This window comes from Mobula hypostoma, chromosome 8, assembly GCF_963921235.1.
Source record: "Mobula hypostoma chromosome 8, sMobHyp1.1, whole genome shotgun sequence".
Lineage (NCBI taxonomy): Eukaryota > Metazoa > Chordata > Chondrichthyes > Myliobatiformes > Myliobatidae > Mobula > Mobula hypostoma.
Window position 1 is genome coordinate 61,846,074 of NC_086104.1, and position 20,207 is coordinate 61,866,280.

The following is a 20,207-nucleotide window of genomic DNA, read 5'->3' on the forward strand; positions in this document are numbered from 1 at the left end:
GATGAGGCCACACTTGGGTTGGAGGAACAACACCTTGTATTCCGTTTGGGTAGCCTCCAACCTGTTAATGTGAGCATTGGTTTCTCGAACTTCTTGTAATGCCCCCACCCCTCTCTCCTTCATTTCCCTCCCTCTGGTGCTCCTCCTTACCCCCTCCTTCCTTTCTTCCATGGCCTTCTGTCACTTTCATCAATCAACTTCCCAGCTCTTTACTTCATCCCTCCCTTTCAGGTTTTACGTATCACCTTGTTTTCCTCCTCTCCTCCTCCCACCTCTTAAATCTACTCCTTGGCTTTGTTCTCCAGTCCTGCTGAAGGGTACTGTTCCATAGATGCTGCCTGGCCTACTGAGTTCCTCCAGCATTTTGTGTGTGTTGCTTGGATTTCCAGCCTCTGCAGATTTTCTCTTGTTTATGAATGGATCTCATGAAGCTTAATTTTTGGATCAGCCTACCATAAGGGACCTTGTCAAATATCCCTTGGATATTCTGTAGTCTTCTGTTTGGACATCCTATCCTGTCCAGTGTAATTGAATTCTTGACTAGATTTTGAGCAGGGAGGCTTGCACATTCCAAATCTTGAGGTTGGTAGATTTATCTTTTGCCATTTAAGCATGGTGTATGTCACATGTATAATTAGACCAGATTCATACCACAGTCATAGATTTATAGAATCAGTCTAGAGTTCTGTAACACAGAAACAGTCTACATCTATTCTGTGCCAAAATGTTAGTCTGCTTAGCCACATTGACCCCTACCTGAACCATATCCCTCCATGCTCCTTCCATCCATGTACTTATCCAAACTTCTCTTCAATATTACGATTGAACCTACATCCACCACTTCTGCTGACTTATGCTATTCTCTAAGTGAAGGAGATCCCCTTCAGGTTCCCCTTAAATATTTCACCATTCATCCCTTAACCTGTGACCTCTAGTTATAGTCTCATCCAACCTCTGGAAAAAGCCTGCTTGCATTTGCTCTTATAGTTTGTATACTTCCATCAATCTTTCTTCTTTCTTCTACACTTCAGGGAATAAAATCTTAACCTATGCAACTCAGGTTCTCAAGCCCCAGCAACATCCTTGTAAATTTTCCCTGTACTCTTTCAATCTTATTTACATCTTTCCTGTAAGGTAGATGCAGAACTGCATACGATGCTCCAAATTTAGCCTTGTGCAACTTCGACATAACATCCCAACTCCTATACTCAGTACTCTGACTAATGAGGGCCGAAGATCTCTTTACGGCTTATCTTACTGTCATGCCATTTTCAAGGAATTAAGGATCTGTATTCCCAGATCTCTCTGTTCTATCACACTCCTCACTGTGTATGTCTTGAGGCAAATTAGGGTGGACAAGTCCCCAAAGCCTGACAAGGTGTCCCCTCAGACCTCGTGGGAAGCTAGTACAGAAATTGCAAGGGTCCTGGCAGAGTTATTTAAAATATCCTCAGCTGTAGGTGAGGACAAGAGGATTCCTAATGTTGTTCTGTTGTTTGCAAAAGGCTCTCAGAATAAACTGAGAAATTATTCAGACTGTTACCTGATAAGGATGTTATCTCATTCCTTAGTTTGTTTATCAAAGACAAAAACAAGAGAATTGGATTCCTCTGAAGTGCAGATTGTGAACATCTTTTCACTTTTTCTGTATTTGGCTTTCTTTAGAAAACTTGCAGCCAGGATCTGTGAATTTGTTGCCTATGGAATTCTTTTCATAATGATCAACCGTACATCTATCATGTGATATTTGGAACTTAGAACAGGAACAGCATTTTTACACGCTGAACTAATTAAACTAATAATTAAAAGCTTACTAAACTAGTCCATTCTGCATATACAACTCCATCACTCCATATCCATGTACCTATCTAACAACCAATACCAATATTGGTTTTTATTTATTTTTATTTAGAGATACAGCGCGAAATAGGCCCATCCAGGTCTTCGAGCCACAGCACCCAGCAGACCCCAACAACTCCGATTTAACCCTAACCTAATCACAGGACAATTTACAATGATCATTTAACTTACCCGGTACATCGATGTACTGTGGGAGGAAACTGGAGGACCTGGAGAAAACCCATGCATTCCACAGGGACGACCTACAGAGACCCACAGAGGACACCAGGATTGAACTCCAAACTCTTGATGTCCTGAGCTGTAATAGCGTTGTGCTAATTTATACTAACTCACTGAGCAATCCTGTCTCCCATAGAGAACATGTCCTCTCCCAGGTGCCCATAAGCTCCATGCTGATGACTTGCCATCCTCCTTTTTCCACTTGAGATAATATGTAATAGTCAGCTAACATACCAGCACATCTTTGGATCACCATTTCCAAAAAGACAAATGTTCCCTTGAAATTTCAAGGCCTTTGGTGAAACTCAGTGTTTGTCATTGCTGAGTCCCTCAATGTTAACATCACCGCTGACCATAAATGCAGCTGGAGCAGTGACATAATGACCGTTTACAAAAGCAAGTCATAAACTCGGCATCCTCTGGCAATTGACTGAATTCCTGACAACCCAAGATCTTTCTGTTATCTATAAGGCACAAGCAAGGAATGTGAAAGAATGCTCTCCCCTTTCCTGAGTGAATAGGGCAATATCAACTCTTAGTCATACAACATGGAAATATCCATACTGACTTGTGTTGCTCAGTAAGCTTGTCTCATCTATCCATAGTTGACCATCACCCTCTAAACCTCTCTGATCCATTTACGTACCTAGATGGCTTTCAAATATTGTTAATACGCCAAGCTCAAACCACCTTCTGGCAGTACGCTCCTTAACACAACTCCCTTTGTGTTAGGAAGCGTTCCCCTGATGTTCATTTTACATCTCCTGCCTCTGATCTTAAACGCTTGTTTGTAGCACACCCTCTCTGGGAAAGAGATTCTACCTTTGCCTTGTTATCCCTTTAAATTTCTGTATATCTTTGTCAGTTCAATCAAGCTGCCTGTTTGATTGGCACTGCATCAAAGACTCTAAATACTCACTGCCTCCATCACTGCTGCAGTGTGAACCATCTGCAAAATGCAGTTGGCTACCCATCCAAGCAACTCCAACAGGATGTCCAGAACCTGTGACCTCCACCTCGAAGGAGGACAGTATTTGGTATTACATTAATATTTTTAATTTGTTTTAGCACTTTAAGAAACTTTATATTGAAAAACTGAGAATGTTTAAAGGAATCTTTTATTTTGTTTATATTAATGCAATGACTTGGATGGGATGTATTGTTCATGATGTTGAATGGAGGACATTATAGTCAAATGTGTTAAGGTTTTGCCTGATGTGAAGGGAAAGAACGCTTTTTGCCAACAGCAAGAAGTATGAAGTAAAAGTAGTATGGGATACATAAATGTATATAAGTAAGGGATACTGTAATGAGAAGTTTCTTATTTTTAAGTATGGCACTACTGAGTTATCTAAAGTCTACAGTTGTCACACTTTTAATGTCTGATATTGATAGGAATCTATGAAGCTGTTGAGATTTTGGAACAGAAACAAATTTGATTTCTAGAAATTGAAGCTATACTAGGTTTGTAATCAATTTCGAAAATCATATTTGCGCAGATGAAATGTTACCATTTGCTGTATTACCCATTCTTAACATTGATGCATTTCATATTACAATAGGTCATGAAGTTTTTACTTTTTGCAGCAATAATGTTATGCTGGGGCATCGTCCTCAGCAGACCCAGAAGCATTACGGGATCACTTCTCCAATTAGTCTTGCCTATCCCAAGGATGTAGATGATATTTCTACTCAGAGGTTGATTGAAGCTTTGAAACCATTTGGAGTATTTGAAGAGGAAGAGGAATTAAACCACAGGTTGGTAATATTGAGATCCTTCTTATTGGCTTATTTACTATTTTGTGTCTTGTTGAATAATTTTAATGCATTCTTTTAATATTTCAGATTAGTTGTTTTGGGAAAATTAAACAATTTGGTTAAAGAATGGATAGCAGAGATCAGCGAAACAAAGGTAATATTCTTGTGAAGATATAATGTACGGTGGATTCCAATTAATTGAGACATGTCAGGACAGGTCCATTTTGGCCCAATTAAGGGCTGACCCAATTTGCCACGGTTTCATGGAAATAGTTAAAAAGGTTTTTTTTAAATAAAACCAAGCTACCGTTTAACTGAGTAACAAATTATGTATTTAAATCAAATACAGAATAAATTAAAAATCTCCCAATACCATTGCAGTACTATATAAACTGTATTTGTTCCTAATAGTTATCGACAAAATAATTCATCCCGTGTATGCTGCGTGTTCTTTTGACTGTAAATCAACAAAATTAACGCACCTACCTATTGTAGCTAGTGGACAACTTTCATATAATGTTTTCGATGATTGCAACTTGCAAGTCTTCATTTTTGTCGTAACATTCAAAATGATTCTCAATACCTTCAGATTCTCTGTAGTTTCTAACCTGTTGAAGTAGTGAAATTGTTTCATTTTCAGTCCCTGGTATTTCTGGCATCTCCCAACCTGAATGCAAAGCAGTTCTGAATTGTCTTGCTGCTCATTTCTTGCCAACTATTAGTAACAGTAATCAGTGCTTTTTGAAAATGAACAAACACACAACTAACACTGTTTTTAAAAACTCTTCACTCCAAGCACAGTGTAGTGTGTAATGGCCACGTAAGTGCACGCAACTTAGAAACTGTTTGGCAACATTCTCCTGTCCCAATTAAAGTGGCATAGTGTTTCAAGTAAATGAAGGGAATCCCAGTTACTTTTTCAATTAAATTTTGTTCTTAAGAGTTGTCCCAAGTAAGCAGCTGTCCCAATTATTTGGAATCAACTATATTTGTAAATAGAAAAAAATCATGGCTTGTTATGAATTGTATTTCAAATTTTTCAAGGAAATCCTCATTTGTAGCCTTGGTAATATTCTGCTTTTGTATTGGAATTTTGTTCCTGTGATTTAAGTCAGGGTAGTAATTTTATGTCTCATGTTTCTGAATAATTCAGCGTAAGATCTGAATATTTTGAGAAAAGTAGTTTTGAAATCTCTTGCTAATCATTTCTTTCTTACAAGTATAATCAGATGGCAACTTGAACATTCTAGAGAACATTGAGATTTTGAATAGTTAAAGTTATTATGCTTTAGCAATTTTTAAGTGTTAATATGTGTTTCAAGAGGAACATGACTAACTGAATGGGAGTCAAGTTTAGAAGTGTATAGAATTTATAATTTTTAAGACTCTTGTATTTAATGTAGAAGGGCTCCTGCAGCCCAATAGTCACTTAACATATTTAAAAGTCTTGTGTTTAAAACAGAAGATATTTAGCTGTTGTTATATTTTATTGAGGGTAGATTAAATAAAATATAGTAAAGTGTAGGAACTGTTGTGCTAATGAGTTGAACTTTTTTTTAATTTCCAGAATCTACCACCATCGGTTGTAGTAAATGTGGGTGGGAAAATATTTACGTTTGGCTCATACCGACTAGGAGTGCATACAAAAGGTATACATAAATGAAATTTCTTCTGATGTAATGTACTTGTGTAAATGCTTTTTGTCATTTTCAAATTTGCTAATCTGAAATTATAGCTCTTTGACTTTTAATATTTTGCAGGTGCTGATATAGATGCATTATGTGTTGCTCCACGTCATGTAGAAAGGAGTGATTTCTTTCAATCCTTCTTTGAAAAGCTGAAGCAACAAGAAGGAATCAAGGATTTGAGGGTAATGTATCACATAATGTTGTGCCATCAGCTTTTTCCATACTGCTATTGTGCAGGTTATTAGATTAAGATTTTGTTCGTTTAGTTGTTTCTGCATGCTTATGATTGGTTTATTTCACTATACTTGTGTTTCCATACTGAATCTTTGTGTTTTAGATTTTTAAACAATGTTAATAAGAAAACTTTTATAGCCATGATACTTTGGTATGAGTCATTGACTGAAGTTTCTTTTGCCCCAAAGATGGATTGGAAATTTTTTAAAAATGTAGGCAGATTCTGGAAAAAATTTTAAAAGATGCTGCATTTGTGGTAAAGGATCTCCTGTTGGAAACAGCACACACAAGACACTGGAAGAACTCGGCAAGTGAGGCAGCATCTATACAAATTAATAAACAGTCAGTGTTTTGAGCTGAGACCCTTCACCAAAGGAAGAGGGCAGATGCCAGAATAAAAAGTGGGGGGACGGGAAGGAGGATAGCTTGAAGGTGATAGGTGAAGCCAGTTGGATGGGAAAGATAAAGGGCTGGAGAAGAAGGAATCTGATGGTGGACTATAAAAGAAAGGGAAGGAGGAGGGGACCCAGGAGGTGATACTGGTGAGAAGAGGAAGAAGCTAGAGTGGAGAATAGAAGAAGGGGAGGCAGAGGAATTTTTTTTAAACCAGAAGGAGAAATCAATATTCATGCCACTAGGTCGGAGGCTACCCAGACAAAATATAAGGTGTAGTTCCTCCACGCTGGGGTTGCTTTCATCTTCATACAAGAGGAGACTTTGGACTGACATGCCAGAATGGGAATTGGAATTAAAACGTTTGGCTACCGGTGAGTTCTGAGGAAGCCATATCGAGAGCACCAGACACAACAGGCGACCCCAGCAGATTCACATGTGAAGTGTTGCCTCACCTGGAAGGACTGTTTAGGACCCTGAATGGAAGTGAGGGAGGAGGGGAATTAGCAGGTGTAGCACTTAGGCCACTTACACGGGTAATTGCTGGGAGGGAGATTAGTGGGGAGGGAGGAATAGACAAAGGAATTACAAGGGAGTGATCCCTGCAGAAGGTGAGGTGGGTGGGTAAATGCATGTTTTTTGATAGGATCTCCTCTTATGCCAAGATGAGACCACCCTCAGGGTGGAGGTGCAACACCTTGTATTCCATCTGGGTAGTCTCCAACTTGATTGCATGAATATCAGTTTCTCCTTCCTATTTTTTTTTATATATATATATATATAAAAATTCCTTTCCCCTCCCCTTTTCTATTTTCCACTGTCCTGTTTCCTCTTCTTGCCTGTCTATTGCCTCTTCCTGGATTCCCCCTCTTCCCTTTCTCCTATAGCCCACTCTCCTTTCCCATCAGATTCCTTCCTCTCCAGCCTTTTATCTTTGCTAGTCACCTGGCTTCACCTATCCCTTTTAGTGATCCTCCTTCCCCCCTCCCCCACTCTGTCTGTGCTCCAATGGAAAAAGAAACCAAGGGTAACAGCAAAAGTCCTGCAGAAATCTCTTGAACTTGCTGAAGTCTCTGTTCACATGTCCACTATAAGACAAACACTGAACAAGAATGGTGTTCATGGAGAACACTACGGAGGATACCACTGCTCTCCAAAAAAAAACTATTATTGCAGATTTCAGGTTTGCAAAAGGCCATCTGGATGTTCCACAATGCTTCTGGGACAATGTTCTGCTCTCAAATGAGACAAAAGTTGAACTCGTTGGCAGAAATACACACCACTCACACCACTGTGTTTGGAGGGAAAAGGGCACTGCACACCAAATCCTCATCCAACTGTGAAGCATGGTGGAAGGAGCATCATGGTTGGGGGCTGCTTTGTTATCACAGGGCCTGGCAGCTTGCAATCATTGAGGGAACAATGAATTCAAAATTGTATCAAGACATTTTACAGAAGAATGTCAAGTTACAGTTCATCACCTGAAGTTTAATAGAAGTTGGATGATGCAACAGGACAATGATCTGAAACATTAGTGTATCAACAGAATGGTTTAAAAAGAAAATTTTGTGTTTTGGAATGGCCAAGTCAGAGTCCAGACCTTAACCCAATTGAGATGCTGTGGCATGATCTGAAGAGGGCTATTTATGCAAGGTATCCCGGAAATATTGATGAACTGAAACAGTTTTGTATGGAGGCATAGTCTAAAATTCCTCCTCACCGTTGTGCAAGTCTGATCAGCAGCTACAGAAGCATTTGGTGGAGGTTCTTGGTGCGAAAGGAGGTTCTGCCAGTTATTAAATACATGGGTTCACATACTTTTTCCCGCCTGGACTGTAAATGATGCAAAATGTGTTTAATAGAGATATGAATAGTACATTTGTTTGTGTTATTAGTTTAGGCAGGTTCTGATTATTGTGACATAGATGAAGATCAGACCACATTTTATGAGTAATGCAGAAAACCAGGTAATTGTAAAGAGTTCACAAACTGTTTTTGCATCTGTGCTGACTTTGCTAGTTACGTTAACCAGTCAAAAAATGTTTTTTTTTAAATTTTGGGATTTGATAGAAAAAATACATGTTTCTCATGATTGCTCTTGTTCGTCATTTTGCGATTTTACACCCTGAACTCTGGAATTCAGTTAAATATCCTAGTTTGTGCTACTTCATTTAGACTGAGGAATCCAACTTGATACATTGTTTGGCTCAGCAGCTGTGCCTTTTTTTTGTCATTATTTAAGTGGGTTCCAGATCCTCTCAGGCGTGCTGCTCTTACTTTTGTCCCTATCTAAAGCTCTAATGGTCACAATGGAGTGTTCAAAATGACCTTAGCCAATGTAAGAACTATTGAAAGCAGTGCCATTTTTTTCACTGCTGTCTATATATCCACATCTATATTTTAATATCATCTACACCTCTGCTTAAAAACATTAAGTATATTCCCTCTTAAATTGGGATTTTGATTCTGCTCCCTGCCATTCAAAGTTTAGACCCTGGTACAAACTTTTGGTGATGTTTCTGCTGCGATTATCTGATGCAGTTACCTGCTACTGGAAAACTGAGCACTAGTTATTTTTGTTATATACTTCTATTGGACCTTCTTTCTAATCATCTGAGATGTCATTAGTGTTACCCACAGGAATACCTTAGATCTTGGTCTTTTCATCATAGTTACCTAACAAATCACTGATTCTAAAATCCTATATTTTAATCCTGATGCCTTTTAAGGAATCCAGTGGTAGAGAATCCAAAATTTTGGTATTAAGCCCCATTTGCACAAGTCTCAGTTCCCTGCAGAGGGTGCTATACTCCAGTGGGAGAAACATAATATTCTGATTGAACATTTGGGTTTAACTGTGCTCCATGTGTTTTAGGGTTTATTTACTTCTATATTTTGGCAAATTGGTATAGACTTTGTTTAGGTGCAAACAGTGTGTGTGTTTGTGTGTGTATATTTTTTTTATTTTAACCATAGAGATTGTTAACTTGTTTCAACTTTGTGCATTTGGTAATGAGGTTGAATTTTTATTAGGTTTAACTCAGTAATTTGGCTGCGGCATTGAAATTAGTTGGCAAGACTGTCATATTTTCCTAAATGCATCAGAAGACAGATTTACAAATATAGTTGGGGGAAAAATATGAAAAATCTGCAGCTGTTTTGAAATTCTTAGTTTACTACTTTTGATCTTTTTTTAATAAAGAAATTTTTAATGTTTTACTTTGTGTGACGTTTGCACATTTTAAATTTGCAGGCAGTGGAGGATGCCTATGTTCCAGTTATCAAATTTGAACTTGATAACATTGAGGTAATCTTTTTTTAACATTTCGGGTATATTTATTTCTAAGAGAATGCAGTTTATTTTTATTCATTGCAGAGCTTGTTTTGTGCTGATTTATGGAGACGTTAGAGCCTGATCTTCAAATTGGGATATTAAGAACTTCAGCATTAGTTTAAATGATGTTTATGCTCATGCATCCTAATGGAAGACACCTTTGATCCAGTCAGTGCTCCAATGAACATCAGTGATTGAAAACATCCAGTAAAGGACAGATTCATAGTCAGTTTAGCAGCAAGCTATACTTCAAAAGGGCAATAAACCACTGAGTTTGTGTGGAAATTTAAGTTTCAGGCTGTATGTACAATTACATTCAAGTTGTGTGCTCATCCAACTTTGAGAAAATTTAACCTAATGTCCAAATTTTGGCAATTTCCAATTCTCAGAACAACTACAGAATATTATGTGTTACAGCATCATTGTGATCTATATCTTTTTTTTAACTTTCTCTCAGATTGATCTCGTTTTTGCTAGGCTGGCTTTACAAACCATTCCAGACAATTTAGACCTCAGAGATGATTCTCGATTGAAGAACCTTGATATTCGATGTATACGAAGTTTGAATGGTATGCAAACTACTGACTTGGTCTAACTGTTAAATTCATCAGTCTCCTTTGTTTTATCAAGTATAAAAAGAATTGGAAAAATGCCTCAGCTTTGCATTCCAGTCTGCAGTAGGAGTAGTAGGCCTATTGTCTGAATAAGTCAGCATGGCATTTTAAAGTTGAAATTTCTGAGGACTGTCAAGCTTTCAAACTTGAAATGAATTCCTACTTACTAAAGGGTTTTGTGTGATTTTTGAGAAGATCTTATTTAGGGGTTAATGCTGTTTACTCTACTTGCAGCTGTTGCATGGTGACAGTAGTATTCAATATGACTACCTGACTTGCAAGGCCATGATTTGGAGATTGGGAGGAGATGGTTGAGGCAAATCTATACAATTTTTTTCCTGATGGCCAATATGAAGGGGACACTTCAAGTTTGTTTCATTATGTGAAGATGATGATTATGGTGTTCCAAGATCGTTTGGCTGTGTTCATCCATGACATTTGAGATTGAGCTGTAAACTTGTGTCTGAAGTTTCTCTCTATTAGCTTTAGAACTTTAGGGGTACCGTGTATTTCATTGACTTTGTTCATTGGTTGAAATAAGATATTTTCATTTGATGAATTAGGATGACCGGGAGATCTGAGGGCTAATTGCATCACAAGGTGTCCTGTGTATTCTTGGATTGTCAGCTCTATCATGCCGTAAGGAAATTTTTAAAAAGGTTTTTTTATAATCTCGGATGCACTAGCAGGTGTGCTGTGAGATGGTTAAGGGCAAAATATCAGTTGGGCTTCCTGTGGAGTTTTCTGTTCAATGAATGTTGATTTTTCGTCCTGATTCTTAATTGCTACTGTGTTCCTGGTTCATGGCATGGTGGTCTTGGGTGTTTCTGGTTAAATTAACCTGTCATGATTATTAGCAATTTGCTTTATTTTCTGTGCTTACTCTGCCCACCATCTGTTCTTTAGATCGCAGGTTTTGTTTGACCTTGTCCTTCGAGTGCTTATGCAACTTCACTGGTTCTCAGTTATAGTGGAGTTTCCATTCACTAATGCCATGTGTTTGCAATTCATTCGTTCCTAGTTATGATTACCCTCAACTAGTCTTAGTGTTTTTTTTTAGTCTCTCTGGTTTACTTCAGGACAGTCTCACCACTGGATAAACTGCAGTTTTTGTTGATCAGGAGTTGTCAGGCTAACTGAAATTCTGTCCATTTGAACATTTTCTGATTTATACTAATGTGTCAAAATTATGCATAAGTGTAATTACAGGCTAAAGAAGGCTTAAAGGAGAGCACCTTAAAACGAACTGGCAAAATGTTCAACATGAAAGTGTTTTGCAGAATTTTAAACTTTTTTTAAACCACTATATATTGCTTTACCACATTGACAAATTTTGTATGAGCGTCTTTTGTACATGCTGCATCTAATGAAACAATAAAAATTTCATTTCTGATAGGTTGCAGAGTTACAGATGAAATTCTCCATCTAGTACCAAATAAAGAGAATTTCAGACTGACTCTTAGAGCCATAAAACTGTGGGCAAAAAGTAAGTAGCTGAGATGTTGAAGTTAACTTATTCTTTAGATAGTTTTGAAAAGGAAAAAATGCTGATTGTATTGTAATAATCTATCCTAGGGCGTGGAATATACTCTAATATGCTTGGATTCCTTGGTGGTGTATCATGGGCTATGCTTGTAGCAAGAACCTGTCAATTGTACCCTAATGCCGTTGCATCCACTTTAGTCCACAAATTTTTTCTAGTCTTTTCGAAATGGTGAGTTAAGACTTAAAAGTTGTAGTGATATTCTAATAATTTCAAAACTTTTTTTTCAGGAAATTGAGTTGCAAAACTTTTTTGGATACAGCTTGCGCAATAAAAAAAAATCTGATAGTATGCTTGAGATTGGGAGCACAACACTGGCAGATTTCTTGGACTGTCTGTTAAACCCCAACATTCTAATTCACATTTTTTTCAGATGTTACATAATTATAATTAAAATTTATGGTAAAGCCTAAGAGTTTAAAGAAAACTCTGTATCGGGTCTGTTCAATGTAGCATGAGAAACATCACCTGGTGAGCCAAATGCCAAACCACTGGGGAAATCCAAATAGTCAGATAGCAGATTAAGAGTTTAATTAAAATAGCAATTAGACTATACTAAATGCTCAAATGAGAGTTTGCATCAGGCTAACTTGAAACAGCATGAGAAAGATGCAAATTTTGTAATTTATATGTGCTTTTTAATATGTATCCTGAAAAGTTACAAACTTGATGGTGTGTTGCTGAGGAATTGTTTATCTGACTACATTTGGAATTAGAGTGAATAGTGTTGGCATAATAGGTTTGCCATTTAGGATTCAGATGACAAATCTGTTCACTTCAGGTTTGTGATAATGAAATTCTTTAGGGACAGGCAGATTCTATTACTGGCTATAGCAAAGGTTTGTTTTGGACTAATCAAATTGTTGGTATGAGACAAGTCTGGGAGAGGGAGTAGCGGCATGAGGAAATCAGGGGCGATCTTCAATGGCAGATCAAGCCTAGGGGTTGAATTGCCAATTCCTACTCCAGTTTCTTATTCCAGAGCTTGTTGAAATTTAAGGCTAATGAAAAATTCTCTTACAAATTAGAACTGTAGATTAAAATTGAGAGGGTAGTTTTTGGCCAAAAATCAATAATATATAGGGGCCAAAGGAGTCCCAAATACTTGTTAAATGTAAATGTGATGTTATGCAGTTAGAGAACCATGCAGCACCTCTTAAAATGTTGAAGATTTATCAAACATGACTTCCCACTCACAAAGTCATGCTGCCTCCTAATCAGATATTGTCTATCCAAGTGCTGATGTATCCTGTCCTTAGAATTCTCTGTAATAACTTCCCCACCACTGATGTCGGGCTAATCAGCCTGTAGTTCCTTGACTTGTTATTGCTACCCCTAATAAGTGGAACAGCATTAGCGGCCTTCCACCCTTTGGGAACTTCAGTTGCAAATGATGAAGAAAATACTCAAGGACCTCCACAATTTCCAGTTTAGCCTCCCAGTAAGTACAAAAATACACTTCGCCACACCCTAGAATTTTAACCACATTAAATGCTGTAAGGCAGCAAGTACTTCTTTGTGATACAAATGTTCTATATAGCATCTTCTCTTGTTTCCCTTATCTGTTAAGCAACCATCTTTTTCTTCTCCGTAAATACAAAGGAGAAATATTTGTTCAAAATCCTGTGGCTCTAGATATTGGCAGCCCCGCTGATCTGTGAGGTGACTTATTCTCTCCCTAGCCATTCTTTTACTCTTAATGTAACTATAGAACCTCTTAGGAGTTCCCTTCAACCTCCCTGCCAGATCCATCTTGTCCCTCGTTTTGCCCTCCTAATTTCTCTCAAGAATATTCTTAATCTTTTGTTATAGTCATCAAGGGATTTGCTCAATCGCAGCCTCCAAAATCTAATGTATGCTTCATTATTTTTCTTCATAGAAGTGTCAGTATCTCTCATCAGCCAGAGTTCCCTAAACTTGCCAGGTTTACCCTACACCCAAACAGGAACATGTTGTCGCTAGGCACTTGATATCACATTCTTTAAAGCTTTCCATTTGCCAGTCGTTACTTTCGGTTGAAACGAGCTTGCCTAATCATCCTCTGCGAGATCCTGCCTAATTCTCCCAAGTCCTACTCTAGTTTAGGACCCTAAACTATGAACTTGCCCCATTCTTTATCGTCACTATCTTCAGACTAATAGAATTTATGGTCACTAAAGCCAGAGTGCTCCCTGACTGCCACTTCATTTACTTGCCCTACCTCATTCCCAAAGAGAAAGTCCAGTATTGCACCTTCCTAAGTGGTGCCATTTATATATTGAGTCAGGAAACTTTCCTGGGCATATCTCACATTCCACCCCATCCAGGCCCTCAACACTCTAGGTAGTCCAGTCAATACCAGTGAAATTAAAAGCTCCCACTAATGCAACTCTAACTGTGCAATTTCTCTACACAGCTGCTTTTGAAGTTCCTACTGACTATTGGGTGTGGAGTGGGGTTACAAATCAGACCATTAGAGTGACCCTACCCTTGTTTTTAAATTCCAACCATATGGCTTCATTGGGCAATTCCTCAAGAATGTCATTTCTATGTTCTGGCTGATACACCCTTCCCTTATCAGAAAGGCTATATCTGCTTCCTCATTTGCCTGTACTTCTGTCACACCTGTAGCAACTGTATACTAGAATATTGAAGCAACACACATAAAAGTTGCTAGTGAACGCAGCAGGCCAGGCAGCATTTCTAGGAAGAGGTGCAGTCGGCGTTTCAGGCCGAGACCCTTCGTCAGGACTAACGAAGTCGACTGCACCTCTTCCTAGAGATGCTGCCTGGCCTGCTGCGTTCACCAGCAACTTTTATGTGTGTTGCTTGAATTTCCAGCATCTGCAGAATTCCTGTTGTCTGGAATATTGAGCTGTCAGTCCTGCCCTTCTGTCAGCCATGTCTTTGGTATGGCTGTAACATCGCGATTCTCAGATCCAATCCATGCTGAGTTCATATGCCTTATCTGTTAAACCTCATACATTGAAATAAATGTAGTTCAACTGAATATTCTTTTTCCCTCCCTTTACTGTGCTCCTGGTTGCCCTGATTATTAAACTTGGTCTCAGTGGCTACTGCTTCATTCCATGACTTGCGCCTGCTCAAAGCTGCACCCTGCCATTCTCTTTTGAACCCTCCTGTGAAGTCCTAGCAAATTTCCTTGCAAGGTGTTGATCCCTTCTCTAGTTCAAATGCAACTCTCCCTTTTGTACAATTAGTGCCTACCCCAGAATGAGATACCTGTGATACAAGAACCTGAATCCCTGCCCCCTGCACCATTCCTCAGCCATGTGTTGACCTACCCAGTCGTATTGCTGACTTCAGTAGTACATGTCACTGGGAATAATCCAGAAATCACTAGCCTCAAGGTCATGCTACTTCACTTCTTACCTACTTCCAATGTTTGTTCTACATATGAAATTTGTGGTTGAATTATGTTTGCATTTGATTGTAGAATTTGGAAAATGCCTACGTAGTGAGGAGAATTTGCACAGAAGTTTTGTTTTCCTCTCAATGACTTTTGAAAAGCATGTTTACCATACGAAATTCTAAAACTAGGCAAAGGTGCTAATTTTTGCTTCCCTACGCAGAATACTACTGTGGTACAATTCTCATATTCTTAATATTTCCTAATAATTTGCTATTCATACTGTCTAAAAATCTGTCTTGTATTATTGACTGAGAACCAGTATTAAAATGAAACAAGTAGTCAAGTTCAGAGTAAATTTATTATCAAAGTATATGAAACCATATAATACTCTGAGATTATTTTTTTTCAGGCATTCACAGTAAAACAAAGAAATGCAATAGAATCAGTGAAAACCTACACAGAGACTGACAAGCAACTAATGGGCAAAAGGAGACAAAGTGTGGAAATACAAAAAAAAAAGTTATAAGTAAATAAATAATACTGAGAACATGAGTTGCAGAGTCCTTGAAATTGATCAAGGTTGTGTTCAGTGATCAGTTCAGCATTGTGTTTTTGTGAGTGAAGTAATCCAATCGGGTTCAGGAACCTGATACTGTTGCTGAACCTAGTGGAATGGGACCCAAGGCTTCTGTACTACCTTCCCAATAATAACAACAAGAAAAGAGCTTTGCTTGGATGGAGGGGTTCATGAAGAAATAATCTAGCATTTTTGTTTGGTAAATCATCTGGTGGTTATACTGACCTGGATGGGTGGAGGAAGACTTGTATCACTTGGATTTGGCATTGCATAAAATATAGCTCTGGAAGGGTTAGGGTTACCAAGTATTTTATAAATTCTTTGAGTGTTATAAATTACAAACAAATTTAAACATTTCTACAAAATTAATAATGCCACCCATCTAATCTTTTTCATCTCATTAATGAGATGACTTGTGTGTTTATTTTGGTTGGAGGCTAGCAGCATTTGCCAGTGAATATGAAATTTTAGAAATCAAAGAGCAAGGTTACTATTGGAACAGTGATAGTATTGATTTTTTTGACCTATTAAACATTTAGTTTTTAAAATGTTGCTTTTCTTTTCTAGGGAATGGCCAAATCCTGTGTTGCTTAAACAACCAGAAGATAGCAACTTGAATCTGCCAGTTTGGGATCCACGGGTATGACTTGGCACAGTACAGAGAATTAATTTAATTTAATGTTTGTTGTATACAACTAAGTATGAAATATTTGTTTTACAGGTAAACCCATCTGACAGATACCATTTGATGCCAATAATAACTCCTGCCTATCCACAGCAGAATTCCACATTTAATGTATCTTCATCAACTCGAACAATAATGGTAGAAGAATTCAAGCAAGGTTTAGTTTTTTATCATTCTTATTATATGAAAGTTACTGAGTATAATATTCATGACTAGTTTCCTCTGGGTCACTGATATAAGTAGGAAGATTGGCAAATTAATTTGAACGATAAATTTAACTGAGCCATTTGCAATTACAGTTGAGGTACTGATCTATTATAATTCCTCGAATGTCAAAGAACTTAAAGGATTGAATGCCAGCTTTTGGACCTAGAGATTGCTGGGTTGTGATTGAGAATATTTTTTCAAGTGAGGTGAAGGAAGAGAATCTTGATGTGTGATCTGAATTTAATATGCAATTTGAATTATCAACTGATTGTATTCCCTTTTTGAATTTAATGCGGATATAGTATTTGAATGCAAACCACTATGGGAGTTTGACTTTTGAGATAGAAAACTTTGAATTGTGAGCTTTTACTGAAACTAAATATTTGAGTCAAAATTGTATATTTTAAAGGAAGTGTTCTGATTTAAGGTACAGAAATACGGCTTAAGGTACAGTATCTTTGAAAATTTGAAATAATATCTCAGAAATGACATAATTTACTTTTAACCTTTTTACTTGGAGCAAGAGTAATGATTTGAAATACGGATGGTGTTGTATGTTACATCTTAGAATATGAAGAATACCTTTTGTACTAAAGATTTGGAGAGCTTGATGTTAACATTGTTGAAGGAAAACTAATTCTGAAAAGTTACAGTGTTTCAATTTATTCTCCTTGGTTGTTGAGAGAAGATGGGATGGTGGGTGCATTGATCTTGAACTTTTAGTACTTGTAGGTTGTGCCAGGCACTGAAAGGCAGCAAGTGTAACATTTCTTCAACAAAAGAGATAATATTGTAACCATATTATTATCAGTTGAAAGTAAGCACTGAGACATGAAGTGAGGAAATCTTTAGAACTATTACTTGAATAAAGGGCCACCAGTGCCAAATACCACAGTGGAGAAGTTTTATTTTTGAAGGGAAGTTCATAGCACACACAGTTCTCTATGATCATGATTTGCATTCAATTTGCAGTGCCTTGAAAAAGTATTTAGCCCCCACAACTATTGTCACATTTTACTGTTAGATTTTCAAAATTTTAAGTATATTGAAGTAGGATTTTTGAGCTAATCTACAAAATGTGCATCATGTCAAATCAAAAGAAAAAATCCTAAATCTGTCAATGATTTACTAAAAATCAAAAAAAAAACAAAATTGAGGCTGAAAGTGCACTCATCCCCTTTGCAATTGCTGTGCTGACTTTCCTCAGGTGCAATACATAGTGTTACCAACTCAACCAATTTGTTGATGTAAAAAATTGGAGGATCATTTGCTTTCAATGAATTCATAAGAATAAGTACCCCCCCCGCCCCGTCTGTAAGATCCAACAGTATGTAGATCTTCAACAGATCAATGCAAAATGAAGACGAGCATTCAAGACAAGAGAGGGAAATGATAATAGAGGAGCACAAATTGGGGAAGGGTACAAAACCATCTCAAAGGCACTGGACAAATCTCGAAGCTCAATGTCCTGGACAGAGTAGGGAAAAAATATGAAACCATAGCTACAGTCAGTGACTGCAACTGGAGATGAAGCTATGGTTTCATATTTTCTCCGTACTTTTTCCCAGGACAGGTACTTGTAAGAGAGGCTACTGTGACACCAACAGTCACTGAATGAGCTGCAGAAATGGAGATGAAGTTCATGGCTCCACAATCTCTAAGGCCTTGCACAATAACGGTATTTATGGAAGAAAAGTAAGAAAGAAGCCCTGCTTAAAAAAAATCCCTGCCCGTCAAGACTTTTCAAAGCATCAGTTAGAAGAGACTGTAAAGATGTGGAAGGTTTTGTGGTTGGATGAGACTAAAGTGGAACTTTTTGGGACAACACTAAGCGGTACATGTGGTGTAAATCTAATACTGCGCATTGGCCAGGTAACACCATCCTTACTGTAAAGTATGCTGGAGGTAGCATCATTCTATGGGATGCTTTTCAGCAGTAAGGACTGGAAATCTGGTCAGGATTAATGGGAAGATGCATGCTGCTAAATGTGGAGAGATCCTCCAAACTGGGAAGGAAATTTGTCTTTCGTCAGGAGGGTGACCCAAAGCACACTGCTAGAACAGCCATGGTGTAAGAGCCATGTATCTATTTTCGGTCTGTATTGTATTTTGTGGCACATTTATTGTGGTAATCAGTTGCGCAGGTTGGGCATGGTAGAAGCAAATAAGTATTGTTATGTTTTCACACTTTGTCTTAGTTGTTTGGTCTAGTGGAGAGAAGTTGAATGGCAGAGAATGTTTTTGTTGATCACTTAAATATGTGTAGAGCACTACTTCTGATATCGCTAATTAGAACTCATACTGATTTGAACGCTAAGATCACTATATCCTAATTTAGTTTTGATAGTTCTTTTATCGTTATAAGATCATTTGTCTTTGCTGGTTTTGTAATAAAGAATCAAACATACCTTTTTCGATTTGGAAATTTATTATTTGGAAGCATGCCACACAATTTGACTACCCTGGCTTAGTCTCTTGGCGGGTTTGGTTTGCAGTAACCACTACATTTGTCAACAACAAATAGTTATACCAAATGAACGCCAGTCTACAGCAAAGGATTTCCTCAGACCCATTAGCAAAATTGGAATCGCAACACAGAGAGCAACACATCAGAAACAGGAGCAGCCTGAGACGCTTTTATTGATTCATGCTGTGCATTTATGGTTTGAACACAGTTATGAATGGTCAGTGCTACCCATCCATTGGGGCCTGTTGCTCGATCATGTGGTGCTTCCATAAGGGTTTGTCTCTTTATTGCTGAAATTTTCTGGTTGCCAACATTTGAATTGAGGGCTGTTTGTTCGTCTGGTTTAAGTGCTGTGGATGTGCGGGCAATTTTGACTACATTTATTGAATCAAATCTCTGGCGTTGTGGATAAAGAGTTACTTTCTCTAGTTGCATAACTCCAAATTAACATGAGTGTATGGAAGCATGGAATTGCACTAACAACCCTGCAGTAGGGGCTTGCAGAAGAGCAATTGAAGCTGAAGCTAAGGCTAGTTTAATCGAAAGTATTCAAAAGGAGTATGCAATAAATGTGAATAAAATTAAAAGTTTAATACCATCAATTAACTAATGATCTTAGGAAAATTTGCAAAAATGCCTTATAAGTGCAATCTCATCTTAAGGGCTTGACTAATCCCTGAAGCTGTTGGTGAGCAACATCTCATGGTAATCTCATTACTTCCCAAGGCCGAACAAGAAAAACAGAACTAATGTTTTTCAAACTTTGATCGCTATTGCAGTGCATTCATAGAGAATACGAAACAATGGCTGACCCAAGCATGTTATATTGGAGATTCATGTTGCTGTAACAAGTAAATGTGTCTTGCCTTCTGACGTTTACCAAAATCCAAGGCATGTTTTGACTAAGCATATAGCAGATAACCCACAAGACGATGTGAAATCAAATGATGGTGTCAAATGTCAGCACTCAAAGCTTTGTTGCAGGAAGAAAATCTGTATCCACTATCTCCTCTGCGTGCATTAACACAGGCTGATTTAGTTGTATTAATGGCACTTCAGTGATTATTAAAGGACAAACCTGTGCTGGAATAGCAAGAGGAACAGCTTCAAGAAAGGATGGAATAACTTGAGTTGGAGGAAGAAATTGCGACACATGGCTAAAGTTAATGTGCTAAGTCCTTCAAGTGTGGGGAGTGTGTGAATTTTTGTATTGAAAGGGCACAGAGAAAAACAAAAGCACTCCATATTAATGTTGATTCATTTGTTCCTCTAGTGT

General features: G+C 37.9%; 1 protein-coding gene across 3 annotated transcripts in view; it reads left to right on the plus strand.

Annotated features, from left to right (window-relative positions):
* Window positions 1–20,207, plus strand: part of papolg (poly(A) polymerase gamma) — a 65,384-nt gene that overhangs the window by 14,632 nt on the left and 30,545 nt on the right. For all 3 annotated transcript variants that reach the window (XM_063055951.1, XM_063055952.1, XM_063055950.1), the window contains exons 3-12: window positions 3,667–3,837; window positions 3,925–3,991; window positions 5,405–5,486; window positions 5,598–5,707; window positions 9,406–9,459; window positions 9,944–10,055; window positions 11,497–11,586; window positions 11,676–11,814; window positions 16,140–16,212; window positions 16,294–16,414. In XM_063055951.1, coding sequence (XP_062912021.1) covers window positions 3,667–3,837; window positions 3,925–3,991; window positions 5,405–5,486; window positions 5,598–5,707; window positions 9,406–9,459; window positions 9,944–10,055; window positions 11,497–11,586; window positions 11,676–11,814; window positions 16,140–16,212; window positions 16,294–16,414 — 1,019 coding nt within the window. The remainder of the gene's footprint in view (window positions 1–3,666; window positions 3,838–3,924; window positions 3,992–5,404; window positions 5,487–5,597; window positions 5,708–9,405; window positions 9,460–9,943; window positions 10,056–11,496; window positions 11,587–11,675; window positions 11,815–16,139; window positions 16,213–16,293; window positions 16,415–20,207) is intronic.